The sequence below is a fragment of the Symsagittifera roscoffensis genome, chromosome 1 (assembly GCF_963678635.1).
Source record: "Symsagittifera roscoffensis chromosome 1, txSymRosc1.1, whole genome shotgun sequence".
In the NCBI taxonomy this organism is placed as follows: Eukaryota; Metazoa; Xenacoelomorpha; order Acoela; family Convolutidae; genus Symsagittifera; species Symsagittifera roscoffensis.
In genome coordinates, this window is record NC_087062.1 from 14,729,771 (window position 1) to 14,753,396 (window position 23,626).

The 23,626-nt window shown below is 37.7% G+C and overlaps 2 protein-coding genes across 3 annotated transcripts in view; one reads left to right on the forward strand and one right to left on the reverse strand.

Moving 5' to 3' along the window:
- Positions 1–23,626, reverse strand: part of LOC134840219 (kinesin-like protein KIF9) — a 510,307-nt gene that overhangs the window by 399,024 nt on the left and 87,657 nt on the right. The window lies entirely within an intron of this gene.
- Positions 1–23,626, forward strand: part of LOC134840133 (uncharacterized) — a 34,283-nt gene that overhangs the window by 1,914 nt on the left and 8,743 nt on the right. Inside the window, exons 3-31 of the mRNA XM_063855867.1 lie at positions 149–259; positions 551–664; positions 1,893–2,098; positions 4,441–4,800; positions 5,069–5,291; positions 5,641–5,855; positions 6,241–6,363; positions 6,968–7,194; positions 7,641–7,777; positions 7,947–8,152; positions 8,407–8,708; positions 8,934–9,052; positions 9,382–9,612; positions 9,947–10,193; positions 10,934–11,066; positions 11,517–11,612; positions 11,890–12,136; positions 13,346–13,479; positions 13,727–13,921; positions 14,473–14,669; positions 16,944–17,064; positions 17,431–17,655; positions 17,848–18,294; positions 19,044–19,221; positions 19,426–19,667; positions 19,900–20,016; positions 21,387–21,667; positions 22,319–22,691; positions 23,082–23,415. Of these exons, the coding sequence (XP_063711937.1) occupies positions 149–259; positions 551–664; positions 1,893–2,098; positions 4,441–4,800; positions 5,069–5,291; positions 5,641–5,855; positions 6,241–6,363; positions 6,968–7,194; positions 7,641–7,777; positions 7,947–8,152; positions 8,407–8,708; positions 8,934–9,052; positions 9,382–9,612; positions 9,947–10,193; positions 10,934–11,066; positions 11,517–11,612; positions 11,890–12,136; positions 13,346–13,479; positions 13,727–13,921; positions 14,473–14,669; positions 16,944–17,064; positions 17,431–17,655; positions 17,848–18,294; positions 19,044–19,221; positions 19,426–19,667; positions 19,900–20,016; positions 21,387–21,667; positions 22,319–22,691; positions 23,082–23,415 (6,141 nt within the window). The remainder of the gene's footprint in view (positions 1–148; positions 260–550; positions 665–1,892; positions 2,099–4,440; positions 4,801–5,068; positions 5,292–5,640; positions 5,856–6,240; positions 6,364–6,967; positions 7,195–7,640; positions 7,778–7,946; positions 8,153–8,406; positions 8,709–8,933; positions 9,053–9,381; positions 9,613–9,946; positions 10,194–10,933; positions 11,067–11,516; positions 11,613–11,889; positions 12,137–13,345; positions 13,480–13,726; positions 13,922–14,472; positions 14,670–16,943; positions 17,065–17,430; positions 17,656–17,847; positions 18,295–19,043; positions 19,222–19,425; positions 19,668–19,899; positions 20,017–21,386; positions 21,668–22,318; positions 22,692–23,081; positions 23,416–23,626) is intronic.

The window sequence follows — 23,626 nt, forward strand, 5'->3', positions numbered from 1 at the left end:
TCTCTGAAAAAAAAATTGTCATTATCCTTATATCAAACCTTACGATTAGTCAATCTATAAATATGAAAATTGTCAGTCACTCAATATACTTTTTGTCTTTGATTGACTTTTCATTCATTCTACAATACAATTTTTATTTTTATTGTAGCTTCGGTCAAACGACACGGAATGGTGAGTGGTGAAGTTGGATCCAGACAGGTGACTGCAATCGCGATGGCATGTATGTCAGAGGGCAACTCACTCGACACACTCTTCCCAGGTACTAAAAGGCATACAGATCAGTGAACAGAAAACGAAACCTGCGCTTGTCTTCTCGCAATGTCTTTCCTTTTCGCCATGCGTCATTTGAGCTCGTTGTACATATTTTCCTGCAGTATAATTTTGGTAGAACTGTGTGCAAAAATCACTATTGTTTTTTGGGAAAAGGAAATAAGACATTTTTCGGTAGTTTGGTACTAAATTTTAAATTTTTGAAAAAATAAACTAATAAAATTTTGAATTTTGGACTAGCGCAAGTAATGTTTTAACCATTTTTCAATTTTTAATCCAGTGAAGAAGCTGGCGTGTCCTGGCAACTACTCTGGCAGCTACTTCGACTGCACCAAACTGTGCGACGGGATCCTCGACTGCGAGAACGGATTGGATGAAGACGTCTGCTTCAGCTGTAAGTGCACAATTGGCGAATGAATAATTAAATGACGGTCTTTATTTGTAAAATGACTAGTAACCCAAAGGTGACTAATGAATTTCATGTTATAAAGTGGGTTACAAAAGGCAAGACGCCAAATATACTTAGATTTCAAGGACTAAATGACCTCGAGGTAGACTTAACTTGGTGATGAACGATATTTTTGGACGTTTTCCTTTCTCACAAATGTGGTCTTATTTTAACCTCAGTTGATATTTACACCAGCGTCAGCTTAGTGTGTTATTACGAACCATCTTTTTTCTAACCTAACTCGCACTTAAAAGTGTTCACTTATTTGGAAATTTCTCTATAGCATTGGAAATTTCATAGCATCTGTTCTCTGTTTTTTTTTGTGGCTAGTGTTTAATTTTCTATCTTCTATGTAATAATAATATTCCGTGGTTAGTGTCTGTGACTCTTAATCTCAAGGTCGCCGGTTCGAATCTAATTCTTCTACTTTTTCTTATTGTATTTTATAAAGCTGCTTTTTGTCGTCTTCTCGCTAGTGTTCTCGCCTCTGTATAAGTTTTTATATATCTCTTCTGTAGGAAAGATGAACCACGAACAAATCGCATAACGTCAATGTCAAGATAAGTTGCATATTCGGTTTTTTTTTGCTGTCAATTAATGTTATATGCTATATCACCTAAGCATTAGTTATAATTTCCCTACACAATTTTTCTTACACTTTCTGCTGCTCAGACATGCAAGTAGCGCAGTATGTGAATGGGTTCAATTAAATGAATGGGCTCTTGGAAGCTTCCTTGCATTTAATGGCTAAGCTCTAATCCGTTAAAAAAGTTATGCCCATCGAAAAAGTCATTTTTTTGGCCATTTTTGAAACTTTTTGAGTTTTCTCAAAAACTACCCTCCCAAATGAGAGATTTTTGGTTCATTCAAAAGAAAGAGTTGAGAGAAGCTTCCTGTATTAGTGACTTTGTCCAATTTTGAACAAAAAAGTTATGGCCCGCAGAAAAGTCAATGTTTTTGTTTTCTTGTCAGGGATAAAACTTTTGTAGATATTTTTTTTTCGCTTTTTTAAGTAATTTTTTTTCAGCTCAATTGTTTCCAAAAATGGTTTCTTGTACTGCAATGTTTTAATTGTATCGCGAAGCTGCGTTATACTGTGTTGCGAAGCTCCGTTATACTGCCTTTGTGTTTATACTGTCAACTAATCTGCATACGCCTTATTTTTTCTTTTCAGCCGAGCGATCGGTGTGCGTGAACTCTGACGAACTGGGCACTTCTGGCGATTTCACTTCGGGAAAGGAGATCTACCCGAGACAGTGTGAGCAATACTGCAGTTCTAACTTTATCCCTTTCAACTGGTGGGCAATCATCCCTGGAAAAGGAGAGGAGGACGATTTCTGTGAATGCTACGACAGCCCTGTGACCTCAATTCCAATTGCTGTTAGTACAAATTGGTTAATGCTTTATCTTCATCGTTCCCCCATTTTCATTTTTTAAAAGTGTACTTCTCCATTTTTAGCATTCTTTCTATATTTATTTAGCAATAACTTTACTTTCCCGCCCAATAGCCTATTTGTTTTGTCAGACCATCAAATTATATTTGATGTAAAAAAAGTGTTTTTTTTTAGCAAATAACTAATATAGCCAGCGAGATTAATGCATCGGGGTGTTAGACAATTAGCCTAACAGGATAATCGACCTTTTGAAAAGATATTTTAGATTTTAGTTTTCAGTCAGATCTTCTGCAAAACACATCAAAACGAATCTTGAAACTATGCGATTCTCTCGTCAAATTTAGATTTTTGTTTGTTTCTGCTTTCATTTTTTTTTCTATAGTTTCTGAACTGGAAAAAACTTCACATTTGTTGATTCATTACAAGCTTTTGCCTCAAAATAGTCCATGGATTTTTTAACTAATTATTTATTAATCTTTACACAAGCCAAGCGTAGTGTATTATTACGAAGAATTTTTTTCTAATATAAGTCGCAAACAAAAGTGCTCATTTGATGGCACTTTTGGTTTATTTCAATAAAGCATTAACAATTGAATGGCATATGTTGCTGCTCTGTTTTTGGGCAGGTTAGGTCCAGTTTTAAAAAAAAATGTTTCATAAAAATGTATGGGATTTGTTATTTTTAGTGTTTTTTGCAACGCCTAGGAATTTTTTTGCAATTTCTGCAGATTTTTCAATTTTTCTGAAATTCAAAATAATGTTAGCAATGGAAAAACCGGCTGCTTTTCTATGTGTCTGCCTATTTCGCTAATCTCTTTTCATTTTACCTCACGTACTACGGCCTTCAAAATTTCCATAGGTGGATTTTTGGCCTATTTTTTTCTCAAAACTCAAATGCACAAATTTTGTTGAAGGTTTCAATCAAAAGAAAAAGAGATGGGGGTGTGCCCCACTCAAGTGGCTATTCCCCAAATTTAGTTTAAAAAAAAAGGTTATGGCCTCAAAAAAGCCCATTTTTTGACATTTTGGTTAGTTTTTAAAATTTTTTTGACTTTTCTCAAAAATTAACCTGACAAATCGGAGATAAAGGATCCAACCAAAATTTAAAAAAATCAGGTATGCGCTAGCGACTATGCTTTGCGTTTTGAAAAAAAAATGTGGCATAAAAAATGTCCAATTTTCAAAACTAACCTGCTGATTCTGAGGTTGATAGTTCATTAAAACTAACATGGTGCTGACATAAAGACCTCAATCGAAAGAGCAAGTAGTTGTTTTTTTTAGAAGGCTGTTTATACCCTACTCCAGCAGAGAAACATTAAGGTTAACCGTAAAATCCTTTTTTTTGAAATTTAGAAAAATAAGCCTTCTCGCATCAGTAAAATATGTGATTAAAAATATCAGAACAGCAGCTGACTTATAATTCAAAGGTTAATTTTTACACACGCGAAGCGTAGTGTGATAGGATGAAAAAACTTTTTTTAACCCTAATTCGATGACAAAAGTGCTACGTTTGGTGGCACTGTGAATCAGGAGCCTGCATTGGCACTATGCTACCATCTGCTTGACATTTAATTTGTAATGACTAACACAGCTGCATTTTTATTTCATCAAATTGAAGCGCAAAAAGCAATTTGTTTGATACAACAATACAATAATAAAATTATTTTTCAGAAATTTTCCAAATCAGTTTTTTTTGCGAAATTTTTTAAATGCATTTATTGGACAAAATTTGTTTTCAGGTTTTTCTGTTAATTGCATGTAAAGTTAGCGTGGCTGCCTTTAGTTTTTTACATTCCAAATTATCGCATGGAAACTTAGTCTTCCGGGTAGTTTAAAGCTCCTGAATCTTTTTCCGCTTTCTCGCTTGTGTTTGCGAAGCTGCAGCTTTGCCTCTGTGTACTTATGACATCCCGATCACGATTGAATAGGCTTTGAAATGGTACCAATGCTAGCAATGCACTTGACCTATGCTAGCTTTTTGTGATAATTAACTTCAGACGTATAAAACACACTCCACACTAGAGATCCTTCCACTCTTTCGAGTGTTACAAACAAAACAAAAAATATGTAGGACAAATGCGTGAAAACGAAATTACTGTTTGTACCACTTCTTTTCCAACGTAATTTTTCAGTTCATGATAACTATTTTTTATTCTTAAGATCCCTTTCGTTTCTGTGTGAACTTTGTTTTCCCCTAGTTCTATTTTTTTATTTGAAGTTTTTAATTGAAACGTAATAGAAGTAAAGTTTAGTGTCCTATTTCATTGAGGTTTTTTCATTTTTTTGCTAGCTGTTTCGAGAACAATTATAAGGAAAGCGTATGTTTAGATGCCATGGGAAGACTGTAGTGAGCCTTGTTTCTATGGCAATGGACTTATCCCTTGTGGAAACACTCAGTTCGGAAAGAAACGAGCAGTATTCGGAATAATCCGACCGCAGGAAACCCGACCGACATACTCTGACTGTGAAGTGCAAACCCCTTCGTGTGTGGCACCCTTCGCTACTGTTGAAATTAACGTCACGTGTTCATTTGAAGACGACATGGAGATGTCAGCAGTCGTGAACGAGAACAGGTGTCTCGTGTCCAATCGGGATATGGATGAGAACAAAGTATATTACGTCATGCCCAACCCACAGAAAGATGAGTCTGGAAACATAATTGCTGGCGCCGAAGAAGGAAGCATTGCAGTTAGTAATATGGAAATCTGTTTCTAAATAATTTACATAATACATTAAGTAGAAATCAGTAGATCAATTTATTCAATCTACTGGAATTTCAATTATTATTTATTCAATTATTAGGAATTTCAATCTAAAATGTTCTGTTTTACATTGATTCTTTCGACTTAATAATTGTAGTACTAGTATCGATAGCAGTTTTGAAAAGTATATTTACAAATTATAGTTTTAAAGCTGTGTTGGTGTGGAATGTCTGCGATACTTGATATGTTTTCAGGTTGAACTCGCAACTTCGTACGGCATCATGAAGGTTCCCAAGTCGTTCTCTCTCTGTCCCAGAGAAGTGGTCAGTCTGGAGATCACTGGCCTGCAGTACCAGCCAAAGGGACATAATACGGACATGATGCTGACCTTGTATGGCGGGGAGAGCATGAAGTTGACACTATGGACCGAGACTGCTTCGGGAAAATCGGAAGTTCAGACTATCGCAGAGTCACTCAGTGAGTTTTTGGCTCTAGGTTCATTGTTAAAAAAATTTTCCAACTAGTAATGAGTTCGGTTTCCAAAAGGAAAACATGCGAAATTTGTGCAGACTAGTTTAAAGTTTAGAATTTAATGAAAAAATAAAATATGTTTATGTTTGTATTACTTTGAGTTTTAACATTTTTCCAGCTGTCTGATGGTGGCTGTTCTCATTTTTAGACAAAAAAAGTGTGATTTGTTTTTAGAGAGCTTTTTTGATTTCTTTCTGGCCAATCGTTTGATTTCTTCTTTGAATCACTTCGGTTCGCTTCTGTGTTGAACTTTGTGTTTTTTTTTCGAGTTAACTGGTGACATTGATCATTACAGATCTGGTGCATTCCATGGGTCAGTGTTTCTGTGAGGCAGGCAACCCCCTCGCAGGTCAGTTGGGTGACATCATGCAGCAACAGGTGAAGGGGGAGAAGATGGTGTTCCCTCATGCAGTGCAGAAGGCAGGATACATCTACGGAGCGAGTGCATGTATCCACACAACCGACAACTTCGACACCAAGTTCGCAGGCGACGTCGATCTCAAAATACAGGTGAGCAAAACACAACTAGGAAGTTAATTAAGATGGCTAATTGTCAAGTTTCTATAGCGTTGAGATGGTTGGTTTGTCGATTGGTATTGAAATTTCCAGCTCGCTGAGATTATTGTTTGGCATTGAGATTTTATGTCAGATCAGCTATTTCAAAATCTGCGTGCAAAAAGAAATCAGATGATTTCCTTGTTAGTCATTTGAAATTTGCATACAGTAAAGCACAAACAATTTCATTTATGAATCGATTAACTAAAAGTTATCTATTTTTTATCTATTTTTCTAAGTAAAACACTCGACAACAAAAAATGGCTCAACATTAGCCAGAAAATACAAGAAAACTGGAGTACATTGAAAAATGTCTTCATCTCAACTTGTCTGTTTCCAGAAAGTTAGACCTGAGTGTCCGACTGAGGGCTACGAGTTCTGTGAAGCCACTGGATACTGCCACTCTCCCAACAGTCTGTGCGATGCAAATTCCGCTGACAAGGAGAACCCAAGTTTCGTAAAGGTAATTTCTCAGAAATTTCAGATTTTTGTTGACCATTGTCGAATTTTTGGGGACCCACTGAGTGTCTTGGGATTCACTGAATATTTTAGATCTTCATGTCTGCTCCTTTCTGTCGGCTTAGGTCCCGCAGAAAATTTCAGTTTCTTTGAACATTTTGAGAGTTCTTTGTTTTTAATATTGCAGGAAGTTTGTTTTAAGATTTGTTTGTCATTTTTTGCAATTTTAGTAAATTTTAATAAAGTTTTTGACAGAAAAATATCAATTTTTGAAGTTTTTTTTCAATTTTTGATTGGTCTTTTTGTTTTCTGGTAATCATACTCATACATTTTTGTGTCCCAAATGATATGAAACTCCGCGTTGACTCTGTGACTTTAATACGTACTACACTCGACCCTTTTCGAGCTTTCTTTGAGGCCCTTGAGCTGAAAGCTCACCCTACGCCATAAAACCTTCCGACCCTCCTGGATCAAAAATTTAGGTTCAATGCACGCTCGCTCAGATTTTCCATCCATTTTTTTCATGATTTTTTTTGCGATTTTAGTTCTTGTTTCAACAACAAAATGTGATATTTTAGCATTAAAATATGATGAAATCTGTTGCTTAGGTGATGAACGGAGAACGAAACAACCAAATGTATGGCCTGGAGAGGTTCCTGGACAGTTGTGGCTGCGACACTGTCTTCTCTGACACTGACAAGAGATTCATGACGAAGGTGGAGCCAGGAGACTACCTGCTGGTGGAACTGTTCTCTCTCTACCAGAAAATCAGCTACTACATTGAGGGCGATATCAGTGCGAACGAGGAAATCATTGTGCTCGACACTTCTTTTCGGTTAATAATTTTAATTTCAGCTGATGACATTCATTAACATCAATAGAAAAAATGCAACATCTAGGACAAACTACAGAACATGAAAAAATGAACAAAAATGAAAAAAAAAAAAACAATCAGTTGGTAGCACGACTAAAGTGGCATCAGTTTAATACCTCACTGTTTATGACGTGCTAAAGGTAAATATGGTTAAGAAAAGGTAATCGTGAAAAAAATACTTGAATTCGAAGTGCTTTCTTTCTCCGTTAGAGTGACCGGAACTATTCGTCTGTATCAACGTCTTCACCGTTTTTTTTCCTTCTTATACACGAAAGTGAAAATTAGGGTGGCACTTTAAATGCCTTTTCTCTTTTTCTCGAAGTATTTGTCATAAGTGTGTGGTAAGTTTTAATGCTAACTTAAAATATTTGTTGTTTTAAAGCAAAATTTAGATCCTATTCATTTAGGTTTGCGAGGAGGATGCAAGGAAAGATGTCTCTGCAATTGCATATCTATGAGGAGCACACGATTGATCTGAGTGAGGCTGCAGTCATTTCAACTGAGGGAGAGGCGGCTGTGTTTGCACAGATCGAGTACAGCTACGGTGCGTTTTCACAAATTCCAGTCGGTTTTTGTAGATGAATTTCAGAAAAATTTTGTCAACACTTTTTAGGTGAGCCGAAATTTCATATTTTTCAAGCTCTGCCGAAATCCGAGAATGAGGTTTTTGGTGAAAATGTCTGCGCACCCGAATTTGTGTTTCCTGTTGTTAGGCTGTTGTGGTCCCCTTCTGAGTGAGAAACCAGTGACCGTCCAGACTGTTCCTGGCTTCGTCTCTATTGAAACTTCTTCGCTCAGAGGGTCTGTGCTGACAGCGGCTGGTGATGAAATCGAGATCGGGCCATTCAACTCAGGTCCAATCAGTGTCCAGGCACTGGGATCGTCATTGAACTATTCATTCTCAACTACCAGCTCAGAGGTTTGCTGCATTATATTTCTGATTGGATCTCATGTTTGACTGTTTCGAAAAGTGTTTATTTTTCCGATATCCATTTTGTGACGATAGAATGACATGCTTTATGCTTAATTTGGGACTCAAGGGAAGAGAAAACCAAAATGAGTAGTTTTAATGGAATGCTTTGAAACTCCTCGAAAAGTAATCCACTTCCAAGCCATATTATTTTGTTTTTAAATAAACGAAAACTAATAGTTCATTTTTTATGAAATTTACAGATCACTGTGACAGCAGAAGAGGGCCAAAATTTCTTTGAAGTGGACTGTGGATGCTCAGCCGAAGAGCAGTCCTGCCAGCACGTAGTCGATATCCACATTACAAACAACCTGGAGGAGAAATACGACGTGAACAAACCAGTGACCATCCACTGTGACCACTGCAATTTGCCCAGTCTGGAACTGATTCTGAAGATGGAACCAGCCGCTGGAGGCGAGTCATATCCAGTGCCTCATTTGGTCGGCAGGGATGAGAATGTGTTGATTTTCTTCGAGAAAGGCCAGAGTTGCAACAGGATTCAGAGGTGCGTACATGTTAGTTATCATTGAAACTATCGTCGACAAAACTTGGAAAAAGCGTTCCCCACGACTCCAAAAATCTGAAGTAGCTAATAATTCTGTCATAAAATCACAATATATCGATTTCTTGTAACTATTTTAAAAAGAGCCCCAATAAGGTCATGAGCCAGAAACCTTGACTTCTTAGTAAGTAGAAATACTGTTGCGATGAAGTAAAATTGTTGCGGCAGATGCAATGGCGCCGAAGCTGTGTGGACTGTGAACGGAGTGATGGATCCTAGATTCGTAACTTCCGAGCTGCCCTACTCCCAGCTGAACTTGCTGCCCAACAACGAAATGGAGATCCAAGGTGAGACAAAAACACTAGCTATATGAGTTAACTTCCTACATTTTTGTCTTTATTTTTTAAGCCGAAATTTTTTAAGAACTGCTATATTATGCCTTGAAATTTCAATTTGTTACATAGTTTCATTTTAAAAAAAGGCTAAATTAACATCATCCGCTGAATAAACCAAGTAAGGACTTAAAGATTTCTATTTATCATGGATCAAATAGTTACGCTTTGCATATAAAATAATGACTTCAATAGGCTCAAATTTTGAAAAACCAGAAATTAATTGCCGTTTTTCTTTGTTTTCTTCCCAAACCGACTGGATCCAATTTTAATATTCTTTTTAGTGTGTCAGAAATACTGCAAAGATGATAATCAGGACGTAGGAGTGGAAGCCTGTGGGAGTGTTCGTTTCGTAGTGTCTCCTTCCAAGTGCAGTCTGACCAAACCCTCCTTCACCTCAATCGTGCTGAATGAGGCCAAAGAGGTGACCATTGGCTCCTCTGACCCGGATGGACAAGGCGCATGTGACGAGTGTTCGATGAGTGTGACATATCAGTCACATGCCATGACTCAAGGTAGAAAAAGTATATTGATGACATCGGGGATCAGGGTTCGAATAATGGATTTCGCTTCAATCATGAAATGTTAAACGCAGACAATGCAGCAGCAAAATTGTTTTAAAAATATATAAACCCCGGACACCAATACTTCTTACCGTGATAATTTCGATAATTTTTAATTTTTCAGTCGGGTTCGCCTTTTTTCGATTGATGATTTTCTGTCGTTATTGGTCAGTCCAGAAGGCCATTGATGTACATGGAATGAGTAAAGGATTTCGTTAAATTTGAACTCAACTGAATAAACAAAATTAATCTGCTGAAATGGTCCGAATGTTAATTGTGTTTTCAGCATCGGTTGCCGAAGTGATGCAGAATGTCACTGGAAAAACTGTGACGGTCGATTCCCCGAGTCAGTACGAGTACTCGAGAGGCGAGTACATTGACGTCGACTTCTGCTGCTCCGACGCAGTCCCGAACCGACCTGACTCGTGTGGCCATCACCAACTGGAGGTAATCGCTCCAGGGGAACCCGAGATTGAAATGATTGACTCGGCTGAAGTCGAGAGATGCGACCTGGACTGCGATGAAGATGCGAGGTCAATATTGTTACAATATTGTTTTTGACGTGTATATTCTGATTGTACCTAATGTCTAATCAAGCATGGCTAAAAGAGACCTTCGATTTGAACATTGTTTCAGTTTGAAAATTTTCTCATGATTTGAAAATTTCAAAGCTTCTGTTGGTCAAATCCTCTGAACAGTTGGCTCATTGTTTAGTTCAGTTTAGTTCAATTATCTATCCTACAAACTGGGTTTTTCGCTCCAATTTTTTGTACTTCAAAACGCGTACTGTACTTGGAACCAGGGGCGGATTTAGGGGGGGGGGGACGCCTTCCCCCCTCAGGGATACGACCCACTGCCGACCCAAAGGGTCCCCCCTTTGTAATATTTTGAGATATCTATTTTTGGTGATGGACCCTAAAATGTTTCTAAAGGCGCCTTCGGCGCCAATGTATACTAATTTTGAGGGGGGAGCGCGCACTGAAAAAACGCAATTTTTTGGTCAAACATTTTCCAAAAAGTGCCTAAAAACCCCGTTTTTGGCCTGTTTTTTCATAATGTCAAAATGGGGTCTTTATAGTGATTTCAAAAAATCAATTTGGTCGACCTAAAAAAAAGGTCGACAAAATTTTCGAAATTTTTTTTAAAATCCGCCCCCCCCCCCACCTCGCCTAGATCCGCCCCTGCTTGGAACTATTGCGTGCTACTGAGGATACAATATGAGCGTATCCTTCCGGTGAATAAAAATATTCAACTTATTTGTTGTTTTTTCTAGATTCGAGGTGGATCTTAACTGCGATAACTGTGGTCCTCCCGAGGAGTACGACAGAAGTGGGATCAATGTCCGCTGGACCATCCGACATGAGGACTCCACCGACTGCAATGAAAATGCTCCTGTCGACTATGAGGTCAGTCACATAGGCCATGGTACCATGATATTATAGAGAATTTTTAAAAAGAGCAATTTGCCAGTTTTGAGCAATTTTGCATGCAAATTTGAGTTTTTAGGTGACATTGAGACATGCTTTTTGTCTAAAGACTTAGCTTTTGTATGCAAAAACTGTCTGAAAAGGGTCATTTGCTGTTTTTAATTATTTCTGTCTGTCCGAACTTTTTGCTACTAATTATATACATCAGTTTCATTGCTGTCTACACTTCAGCATCATCAAACCTTTTTTTAATGAAAATACAATGGGAAACTACATTGTTTCAAAAACCACAAAAATCCGATGAAAAAAAGTTCTCATTAGTGCATTTTCCAAACTATCATCCGAGGGAAATCGTAGGGAAGTTCGACGAACATAAATTTTTGATGGGATCGTTTTGTGTTAACTGCTCACAAGAAGTTTTTTTTGTAGGCTATGTCCAACCTGTACAGATACAAGCTGAGTGATGACAACTGGACCTTCAAGTACTCAAATGTCTGCTCCATCTTCAGACAACCAGAGACAACTGTGAGTTACTTGGTTCTATTTTTCAGTAAATAACAATAATTAAATGATGCTGACTATAAAGCGTTATCAGAATGCCAGTGGCAAATAAATTCATTTTGAATTGCTCCGTAAAATAATCTACAAAAGTATTCAGTTTCCATGAAGCTGAATGCTTAAAAAAATTATCTTCTCTGGTCTTGGTTTTATCTATTGTATCAAATGTTCATTTTTCGTCATCGAGTTTTTGCTATTCTTGTCTGGTAATGTGTTTCGGAGTTTCTTATGCTTTGCAATACAGGACGGGATCTGTCTGTGTGTGCAAGTGCAGTTCCCTCGTGGCCTCGGAGGCCAAAAGAGGACCATCTGTCGTAAATACATGAGGAACTTCGGACCCATTTTCAACGAGACTCTCCTTCAACCGTCCAAGATCACCCAAGTGCCGATACCTGCCAACTGTATTCCCATTGCGAACACGACTAACTTCACGTTTGACCCCATGTTGGCTTATGGGCCCTATAAACCCATCAAGTATAACGTCGAGTATGGTTAGTGCTTTTCAGTGCTTTTTACGCTAGCGAGCAGCTTGTGTTTTTTGTTTCTAAACCTAACACGCAAATGAAAGTTTTCATTGAAAGTGTTCACTTGTGTGCCTTTTTGTTATAAACACGATCTGTAGCATTGAAAATTTCATAGCATCTGCTCTCTTCTTTATTTGTGGCTGAGTGGTAGTGCGTGAGAGTGATTATTTCTAGGTCGCAGTAGTTCGTAGGTTCGAATCCGAGACGTCACCGAGTTTTTACTAATTCGAGGCTTATTTTTAGTTTTTTTATTGCACTTTTTAGAACTCTAGAGCTGCTTTCTGTCGTGTTCTCGCTAGTGTTTGCGACGCGAAGCTTCGCCTCTGTTTTCAAGCTTGATTTGATTCTCCTTTTTGGACTTGCAAAGATAAATGAGATCGATAACGAAATGTTTTTGTTTCAAACTGGGTAAAGTCGGGAGATGAATATTGTTGGGTTCAATAATTTTAAAGAGTCAATTATAACAAAGATAGCCGGTCACTGTGCAAGAAGCACAAAATGCTTCGACTATAGTCTTAAAAAAAACTATTTTTTTTTCAAATTAGTGTAATTTTTTTCTGCGTGGCGTGATGAAAGGATCTGAACGAAAAACTAGAACTTAGGCATATTCGACAGTCATAATAAAACAGGCAAATTGGAAAATTGTTATCGAAGAAATACGAAAGAAAAATTTAGAAAATTGCAATTTTCACTAAATCATTTTTTTCAGAAATTTTTGATTCCTAAGATGGCGCTAAAAACTTCAAAAACTAATTTCAATAGAGTAAAACTAAATTTTCACGGCTTAAACTAAGCATAAGTTAGCTATTGTACAAAAATTTCAAACCGGTTTTTCTCGAGACTGAGGAAATATTTTGGACTTTTTTTGTCGTTCAAATCACGATTCAAAGAGTTTTAATATGATATATTACTGTACCCAGTCCGATGATTAATTGTGGTACCTGATTTCGCGTGGGAAACAAAAAGTTGAAGAAAAAAACTTAAACACCCGAATGCAAAGTTTCTCCCCATTTTCAATGGTTGGAACAAAAACAGCAGTTTTTTGTTGGTAAAACCGATAAAGGTTTCAAGAAATCCTTATCTTGTGGTTTTATTTTTTTTCTCGATTCATTAACTTTTTTGATAGCCAAAAAATTCACAAAGGATGATCAATTGAATCGAAAATGTCCTTTCTAGACGGAGTGCCGCTAAGCAAAGAAGATACGGCGGCTCCCAAGTTCACAGTGTTCTTGAAGCCAGGAGTGTCTGAGATCAAGATCCGAGCAAACGACTCCTGCAATGTTCAGACGTACAGGGTCATTCAAGTCTCTGTAAGTTGATCTCAAGTTCCCGAATACCAATTTCCTCTGGTGTGTTTTTTCAAATGTCAAACTTTTGGATTGAAGTTTGTAGTCCTTGGTTTATTTTACAGCAGCCGAATCTGCAATTTTTCTCCAAAGTTTTTTAAAAAGAGTTGTTTGTATTATTCGTGGATGTGTCATCTGATTCTGATTTCTTTTAAAGTATTTTGCTTCATAACAAATTGAGACTAATTTGTTGCGTCTGTTTTCATTGTAGTGTGAGCAGGACATCAGTGAAGACCAAGTGGAGGGAGTGGTGGATGGGATGGGGGAGATAGACAGTCCCGAGACCCAGCAGAAGACTCTGTCTCAGCTGAATGCCGCTTCTGACAAGTGCAATGCGGGATGTGCGGACAAGGTTTCTATGGTGCTCGAAGGAGTGTCAGTCGAGGACGACAACGCTGCCGCCCAGGTACGTTTTATCCTCGTTGGAGCTTGGTGCATGCCCGATGCCCTGATTGATAGATGCAACTTCAGAAATTACAATTTTAAATTTTCAATTTGGAAATTGCCAGGCCGCCATAACTGCAGAAGCTGATCATAGAGTTAGAAGCGTGGTTTTCCGTTTGCGAATTCTTCAAATAAAATTATCAAAAAATTACCCAAAAACTATTTAAGTGTGCGATAAATGGTAGTTGGTTGAATTAATTAGCAACGAGGATCTGTACACATATACGAGCCAGTCTAAGAAACTAATCAGAGAAAATAGTTCAATTTTTTTAGAAGAACTATCTGAGCTGCGTCTTTTTTCAGTTACAGATCATAGACCAACTAAGATCGATATTTAAAAAATTTGTTTTCAGGAAGAGAGCAATTTGTTTAGTTACAAAATTTATCCAGAAAATCCCATCTTGGAAGAACACCAATCAGGCCTGTTAGCTGCCTATCGAGTCATGTCCTCTTTTCTATTATTTTTTCTTCTTCAAAGAAATATTCTAAAAAAATATTCCTTATCAAAAACAGGTTGCGAGTTTTGCGGCCGCTGCCAAAGTGGACACGATGAGTTCGGAGTCGCAGGGTCGCATGGTGAAAATGGTTGAGAAGTCCTACAAGGCACTGGGGAAGAAGAAGGGAAACACAAAGGGCAAGTCACGTGCTCTAAGACAGGGAGCCAATTTGCCCGGCAAAGTGATGCTCTCCGGATTCAAAAAGACCTCAAGGTGAGAATTCTCCTCTAATTCAATAGAAAATACTCATAATTTTAATTGACAGAAACATTTAGTGAAGCTAAAAATTGACAAATTTTCACTTACGAGAGCAGATGTTTTGTAATCGGGAAGTACACTTTTTCCATTGAACAACTTCTCTTACAAGTCTGAACTTCACCTTGGGTTTCTGAGGTCTGAATTTCAGTTTTTCTGGGAAAACTTGAATTGGCAGACCATCGTACGTTTGTCTGCTTATTTTTGCGAACTTACTTTCCAAATCTTGGAATTTTCTTCTTATTAGGCAATGTTTACTGTAACTTAAAGACGTTCTGTAAATTGTAATTTTACTAACTTCGTTTTTTCCCGTTTTTTTTTGCTAAAATGGTATCGGCTTATATATAACGGCTTAGCCATTTGAAATGACGTCGTTTGAAAGGCAAAACAGATTTAAATGTTTTTGTGTGCTTCGCGAGTGGCGAAGCGTAAAAATTTTGATTTTCAAAACTTAAAAGCTCAAATTTTTTTTTGTGACAGCTTTTTTTTTTACTCCTCGGCACCTACCCAAATTTCGTCGATTAAATTGTCGCTCGGTAAACGTTTCTGAGTGTTTTTAACGCTGGTGGTTGTGTTTTGTTTTGTTTTGCTTCAAGTGAACATCATTCGAGACAACGTATGAAGTTTTCGTAAACGTTTTTTTTTAAACATTATTTCAAATGTAAATGAACACACTGAAGACACTTATCAAGTTCGTGGGATGTATTGAGAAAAAATCTTAAGAGATGTTCACAAGCTAATTTGATTTTGTTTTGCAATTTGACATTTGATATGTTTTCAAAATCATTTCATGGAGATATTAAGTCCTTAGTTCGGCAAATTTCTTCGTGGTATCAATTTTCTGGCATGACAATTGCAATTTTTTGATCCAATACAATGCTTTATAGTAATTTCACAAAACGAATAAAGTACGAAATTTAAAATAAGTGTTTCTCCAATTAAAATGACTTTAGTCTGTCGAATTGTCGAAGATGTCGAATTTCGCTTAGATTTTTACTAAAAATAATATAGTGAAATTTTTTTACTGAAATAAAACTACCGGCTTCAATTCTGACAAAATTTTATCAAAGTAAGCTTCCAATGTAGGCTAGCAAAATCAGGGTTACCAACTGGTCTCTGTTATAGTGACCGGTCACTATTGGTCTTTAAAAACTCTCTACTTTTTTACTGGTCACTATTTTGTTTATAGAGTACATCAAAACTCCTGAGGTCCCCCCTTTGAACAATTTTGAGATATCTATTTTTGGCCGACGAACCCCAAAATTTTTATAAAGGCGCCTTTAGCGTCAATTTATACTAGTTTTGAGGGGGAAGCGTCCGCCAGAAAAACTTTTTTTGGCCTGCTTTTTCAAAATTTTGCCTGCGGCGCACTAAATTTGGCCAAACCATGATCTTTTTAGTTCTTTGGGAACTTGTTTTTTGTTCATTTTGTGATGATTTCGTTAGATTTTGATTAAGTCTCTACTTTTTTGGCGACCAGATTGTAACCCTGAGCAATGTTGAAGTAGAGTTTAATCTTCTCAATTTTGCTTAAATAAATTTATTTTCGTTTGGTAACCGAAAATAACATTTTTACTTAAAAATGCCAATTTTTGAATTAAAATTTATTTTACAACATTTTGTGTAATTTTTAAAACGTTATTTTGGAGATTATACCCTTCATAAACAAGAGGCTCACTTTATAAAGTTTTTTCGGCAATTGATTTTGTATTTTTGACGTGAGTTTTGTTTGGCTAAAAACAGCCAAAATTGATCCGTTTTTGGGTTAAAAATTTGCGGGCCAAAAATTCGCTAGATACACTGCTAAAATTCTAAGCAAATTTTGACTCAAATCCGAACTACTCTCTTTTTGTCTAAATTTCATCCAATTTGAGAAAAACGCGTTTTAACTTTCATGTTTTTCTAGTTTTTCCGATAATTTAAATCAGCACTGTACACGTTCAAATCAAACAAATTTTGGGTTTTCTGTTGTACACCGTCTCTGATTTGATGAAATTTATAGTATGGTATCTGAATATCTGACTTTACGCGAAAGCAAATTTAAAAATGCCCGAATGCAAATTTGTATCCCGTAAAATTCATGGTTGCATCAAAATTATCTGATTTTCTAGTTCATAAAAGTTATGATCAAAATGCAAAGTTTTTGGATGTTTTGGATCTTCTACCCTCTATCGCGAACAATGTGGAAAATCAAACTGGTTTCTCATTTTAATCATAATTTGTTTTCACCAGTGGAGAAGCGACTACTACCACAACTACTACAACTACAACTTCAACCAGTACTGTGTCTGCCGATGGAACCGTGATCAGTATCCAGGAGCAGCCAGATGTCTGTGGAGGTCAATCAGGACAGGTAATGTGAATTGAACTGATTCCACTACTGCCTCTTTTTTTCTCTGTAATGATAGATTTGTTCTCCCAAATTAGTTCAATCTTGATAAAATTATAGTATAATGTTGTTTGACCTGCATGAATAAATGTGAAAAGATTTTCTCGGTGTGAGCTAAATTTCTCTGAGTTTTTACTATTCAGACTCAATGATAGAGATAACAGCTTTGCAGCAGAAGCACTCATTTGTGCGTATACAGCAACCGGGTAATCGTGAAATATCTATTTTTGTCATTCTCATCAATTTTTGTATCAAGTTTTTTTAATCATAGGTTGGAGTTTGGATCCCCTTGTTTCAAATTTTACTCATCCGCAGTTTTCATTTGTCTAGAGTGCCGATGTTGCGACAATGATCCGCAGCTCTCTAGGAGATCTGGCTGCAGCCATTGTGTGTGGACTAGCAGAGGGGGAGAAGTCACCGGCTATCAACGTCACAGAAGACAACCCAGTTTTCTCAATGTCCTGCACCCGGTCTAAGAACCAACTGTTTCCGGACACTGGAACCCACATTCCAGAACTGCCATCCGATTGTGACGGAGACTCGTGTGCTCTATGTGTAAGTTAAAGCATGGCTGGAGTTAGGCAAATGGACGAAGATATAAACTCAGTAATCATGTCACGCTGTTAATTGATTATACCCTGTGAGAAAGTGCATTCACATTCGCATAAGATTACCAAGAAGTATAACTCTTTTCATCTGTGTTCTGATTTTTTTTAAGAATGGAAACAGTAATGGTTTCGTTTTTAGAACATCAAGTTCTTGGGCTGTGCGGATGCGATGCCTGCCGACAACGCTCCGAGCAGTGAGAAAGTTGACATCAAGCTCCTTAAAATCACATGGAGCGAAACCGACGAGGATGAATGCAATTTATCTGTGCTTAAAATCCGAGACCTCCCGATCGAGTCGGCGATTGAGTTCTCGAACGAGAACCTTGCCAAACAGCCTGTCGTGCTAACGAGCGCCAATTTGACCCAGCAGAAAGATTTTCTATCTGTGGATGTGAACGTTTCAGATGAGAACTCGGCATTGATTGTTGATTTCTGTTTGGATACATTGTCTATGCAAGCTACCCAGATTGTAGTGCGAATGAGGTATAATTTCTCGAGTCATGATTGGACCACTATCGGCGATGACCAAATGGATTTCGCGAACTTGGCTGTCAATACTTCCGCTGTCGAAGACGACTTCTTTTTCGTTAGTATTACATTCAAGTGAAAATCTACATTTTTGGGATTGCTCATTTAGAGACGCCATTTTCCACTGTTTTTTGTTCTATTCAAAACGAAACACTGACAAGTGAAAAATAAGTTAGCGTCTATTTACTTTCTCGTTTTAATTTAGCTATATAATTTTTCCATTTTTCTTCAAACATTGATGATTGAGTGCAGGGGCGGATATAGGATTGTCTCGATTGGGGTGAATTTTGTCGACCTTTTTTTCTTTTTTTTAGGTCGACCAAATTGATTTTCTGAGCTCTCCCAAACCACTATAAAGACCATAATTTGACCAAATTTTCTGCGCTGCAGGCAACTGTTTGAAAAAATGCCAAAAAAGGCGTTTTTGGGCACTTTTTAAAAATTTTTAACCAAAAAATCGCGTTTTTTCGGCGCGCGCTCCCCCCTCAAAATTAGTATTTATTGGCGCCAAAGGCGCCTTTAGAAAAATTTAGGGGTCCGTCAGCCAAACATGGATATCAAAAAATACTTCAAAGGGGGACCCTTTGGGTGAGCAGGGGGTCGAATCCCTGAGGGGGGGGGGGGCGTCCGCCCCCTCCCTAAATCCGCTACTGATTGAGTGTTTCATCTTGTTCAAGTATTTTCTTTATTTGAGTACATATTTAGAAATTAAATAAATCAAGTCGAAATTACATTACTTTGTGCCTGTGCAAAATTATGTGGGAACATGAATTGGAAATCTTGAGAATATAAATGCTGAGCGTTCAGATATTCGATCCTGCCAACTTCACCGGACTCATTGAGGAAGTGTACCTTGACGGGGTGGGTCTGATCTCCAACGAGACTAGGGATGAGTGTCTGACTTCGAATATTGTGGCCAACAACTGCTTCCGAGCATTCCTCTCCGGCTTCACATTGGCAAACAGAGTGGGCCCATGGTCTGTTGGTGAGTCATATTTAATCACATACCAAACGGTTTTGACGGTCATGGGTTGATTTCTCAGGGAAGTGTCTCTTTTAGAGGGCTTCCTTATTTCTAGGAGAGTTGTTCTACTGTAATTGTATTTTGTGAATGGTATTGAGAAAAGATACATTGACTAATTTTAAAGCTTGTAATATAATTACTACCATTTTTTTTGTCTTTTTGAAGCCATCATGGCAGGATTTCAAGAAGAGCCGGATGATTCAATCGTGCAGGAGATAGACACGATTGTGTACCAGACCTCGTGTCTGTACTACAACGAAGTGCTTCAGACATACACGACAGAGGGCACCTCGCCCAGTCCCAGCACCAGTTGTGCCCAGATCAAATGCAAGACCACTCACTTGTCCTCTTTCGGAGGCTCCTTCTTCGTACCACCCAACAGCCTCAACGTCATGGACTCTATCATGGTTCGCTTTATATAGTTGTTTACACAAGCAAGCTAGCGTACGTAGTGTCATAGTATGACTCGACTTTTTTTCCAGCCGAAGTCGCAAACACAAGTGCTCATTTGGTGGCAATTTAGCTATAATCACTGATTAAAACTTTCAATTTCACACTTTTATGAACATTTCGTTGCCTGTTTTCAAAACAGATTTTTTTTTCGTTGTGATGATTACTTTAAGTTGTTCTGTGTTTAAGATGCTGAGCAGTCTGCATGAGAACCCGACTGTGTTTGCCACTCTTGTGTCTGTGCTCATTCTCTACATTCTGGTTGTCGTCTGGTGCCGAAGGAAGGACAGGAGAGACGAGAAAAAAGTGAGTAGTATTATATATTAAAATAAGCAGTTATTTAGGTGTCCGTATGAAGATCGATTATGTTTGTCATGGCCTAATTAGTCCGTATGTCAATTTTGACAGCAATTGAACAATGTGAAAAAAATTTGCCTTCATAATTTTGCAGGTGAGGTAAAAGGAAAAAAAGCCGCAATATTTTGAGATGCTGCAATTTTTTTTGCTGCGAGTTTATGGACTCTGTGCCCGACGTGGAGACTTTTTTTTTGGGTGTCTTTGATTTTTTTTTACTCGTGTGAGCGTAGCGTATTATTATTACTCTAATTTTTTCCAACCTAACTCTGACACTTTTTGGTATAATCACGATCTGTAGCATTAGAAAATTCATTACATCTGTTCTCTGATTTATTCGAGCCCAATGTTGCCAAATGTTAAGCGTTTTGTCTATAGGGAAGAACGTGAGACTCCAAAATTCGAGGTCGCAGCTTTGAATCCGACAAACAGCAAAAGTTTTACGAATTCGAAGCATGTTTCAACCGTTCTGTTTCTTTTTATAGAGCTGCTTTTTGTCAGTGTTTGCGAAGCGCAGCTTCACCTGTCATTTAAATTTTTCCCGCGAATCTTATTAAGGCTCGTTTAGTCGTACTTCGACAATGTTTCAGGTTTTGAGAAAAGCCAGGTTTGGAAGCTTTGATCGATAACGGTTTAAAGCTTCAGTTAGCGCTCTCCTGGCACCAAAATCTCAGAAGTTCTTAAAGTAAATCTGATTTTAAAATTTGAAAATTTTAGATTTTAATAGTTTATTGAAAATCTTTTCTTTTTCCTTTTTGTTATTTAATTTGCAAAATCGACAAGAGCTTAATTTCAGCCCAGGGTACACTTTTTTCCAAACTACATTGAGCCACGAAAATTTTGGATTTTATTTCCTTTTTTTTGTTAAATTAACAGTCATTATTTCGCATCCGCCCGCTGTCAGTTGTATACCCTTGTAAGTATAAGCTTGCATCATATCTCTGGTTCTCATGTTAAAGAATAAAGATCTTAAATTAAAAAAAAAAGAGTGATTGCACTATTTAAGTCTCGTTTTTTTTTCGCTTTAAATTTGCCTCTTGACCTAAATTAATTATTGAACTTTTTGATCTGATGTCATATGATGTGATTCCTTTACGGGGCAACCTTCAACAAGCCTCTCGTTGGCTTTCTGGTTGTCCTATCATGAGTTATCTTTGAATTTTTGCATATTGTGTTATGATAATTTGATTACTCATGATGAATATTTAAATAAATAAATAAATAAATAAATAAAAGGCTGTCGCTTACCGTTAATCATCGGTTGCTTCAAAGATTATGTAAATGGAACTTTGTAAAGAAAACTCTTAACGTTTATTTTTCAGCTTGGTATTACATTCTTGGCCGACAACGACCCTCGGGATAATTACCAGTACGAGATAACTGTCTACACTGGAATTGGAGGTGACGCCGGAACCTCATCAAATGTCACAATTATCCTGTGTGGCGAAAAGACTAACTCAAAGCCTCATGTGCTCCTGGATGAAGACAAAGAATTGTTCTGCTCTGGTAGTGTGGACACGTTTATTCTCACTACACCGGAGTCACTGGGAGAACTGAGCTCGCTGCAGATCTGGCACAACAACAAGGGCAACCAACCTGCCTGGTATGTTTTTTTCAACTCTTGCAGATTTAGCAAAATTATGTAATTATGGTCGAATATAGAATTTGACAGACGAGTGAAGTTTAATAGACGTTTTTTTTTGCAACGATTGATTCAAAAATGATAGTGGATACATGAGTTAGAAAAAAATTCGCAGCTTTTTGGTGGTATATTTGAAACATCTGTGGCTCTTAGTGGTAACAAACTTCTTCGCCTTATGTTAAATAGCACTCTCGCTACAGGGTGTTTTCAAAACATGTTTTTTAAAATAATTTTTTGTTCATTTCACAAATATTTGGGTTACTGAAGCCATTCTTTTTGCAAAAGGCAGTCAAAATATGCCGAATTCTGATACAATATGTCATTTTTTGGATTGCGATTTTGATTTAAAATTTCGCAAAAAAATGCATAATAAAAAAACTGGTAAATATCCAAGCATTTTAATAACCCAGATATTTGCGAATTGTAAGATAGTATTTAAAAAAAACACGTTTTGAAAAACCCTGTAGATGATGCAGATGATCGTCTTGTTTATCCATCTCTTTTGTGGCTCAAAATTCTTCCTTCAGGCCTCAAACCTTGATCATTTAAATGTTCCACGAACCAGCAAGGGAGAGAGCCTTTGGAATTTCAAAAAACTGGATAATATTTAAGGTATCTGAAACATCTGGTCGCAAAAGATCTCAATGACAACAACAAGCAGTACATCTTCTTGAACAACCGATGGCTCGCAGTGGATAAAGATGACGGACAAGTGGACCGAGAAATCCCAGTGGCGTCCGAGGACGAACTGAAAGACTTCACGACTCTCTTCAAGAATAAGATCGAGCGTGATCTGTGGGACGGAAACATCTGGTTCAGCGTGTTCGGTCGACCCGTGCGAAGTAGTTTCACTCGTGTGCAGCGTGCATCCTGCTGTCTATGTCTGCTCTATTGTACCATGTTGGCTAATATCATGTTCTTCGGAGCTGCAGAGGCGGATACGAACACCATCTCGGTCATGGGAATCGAACTAAGCTGGACTCAGGTAATGATAAGCATAATCATGATAAATTGTTTTTAGGCGTATATGCCATAATTTTTGTTACAAAAAACAGCATTTAAAATCATTTGAGCTATAGCCTGAGAGATTGTCATGAGACTTTCTGGTCCTTTTCAATTTTGAGGTGAAATCTCAAGCCATGAATTCAGAGTTGTGGTGATTTACACAAGTCAGCTGAGATCTACTCAAACTTTTTGGATATTCCTTAGCTTGGTTTTTTGTTACACAAGCGACGCTTGTATTAATTTGATTCTAAACGGATGCCTGAGTCTTTTCAGCGATAAATACCGATTTCATTTTGATGTTGGAAATTCTGATTAGAAAAAAAACTGGTTGAATAGAAATTTTCATCTTATAAGCATTGTTATTTTTAAGGTTATGATTGGCCTTCAATGCAACGTCGTCATTTTCCCCGTCAACTTCCTTGTCGTGTACCTGTTCAAAAATGCCAAGCCAAGGGTTCCCAAAGAACTTCGCGACACTGAAGCCATGAAGAGCGGCAAGTCCCTGACGGCTGCACGTGGACACCATCGCAGTGCGAAGAGTCAGAGAAGTTTCACGAATCTGAATTCGGCTTCGAGAACGAGTATCCAGTCTGCGGGACGCATGACAGTGTCGCACACGTCCATGTTTAAGAGCAAGAAGAGCAAGCCGAAGGGGCTGTTTGGAAAGCTGAAGGCGATGATGCCTGGCCAGAAGAAGACAGCGAGTGAGTCTTTTTGATTTTGGACTAGATCAGGCAAAGTTTTTTTGTGATATTCGCTCGGGTGATAAATCTCTACCACTAATTTCTGCGTGAGTGGTGGGGTACAAACTTAACCATCTATTGTTTTTGTGAAAAATTGACAAAAACGCCCCTTTCATCGATTCGAGGCTTAAAGCTCATCGAATTTTTGGTTTTCAAAATTAGAAAACAAACA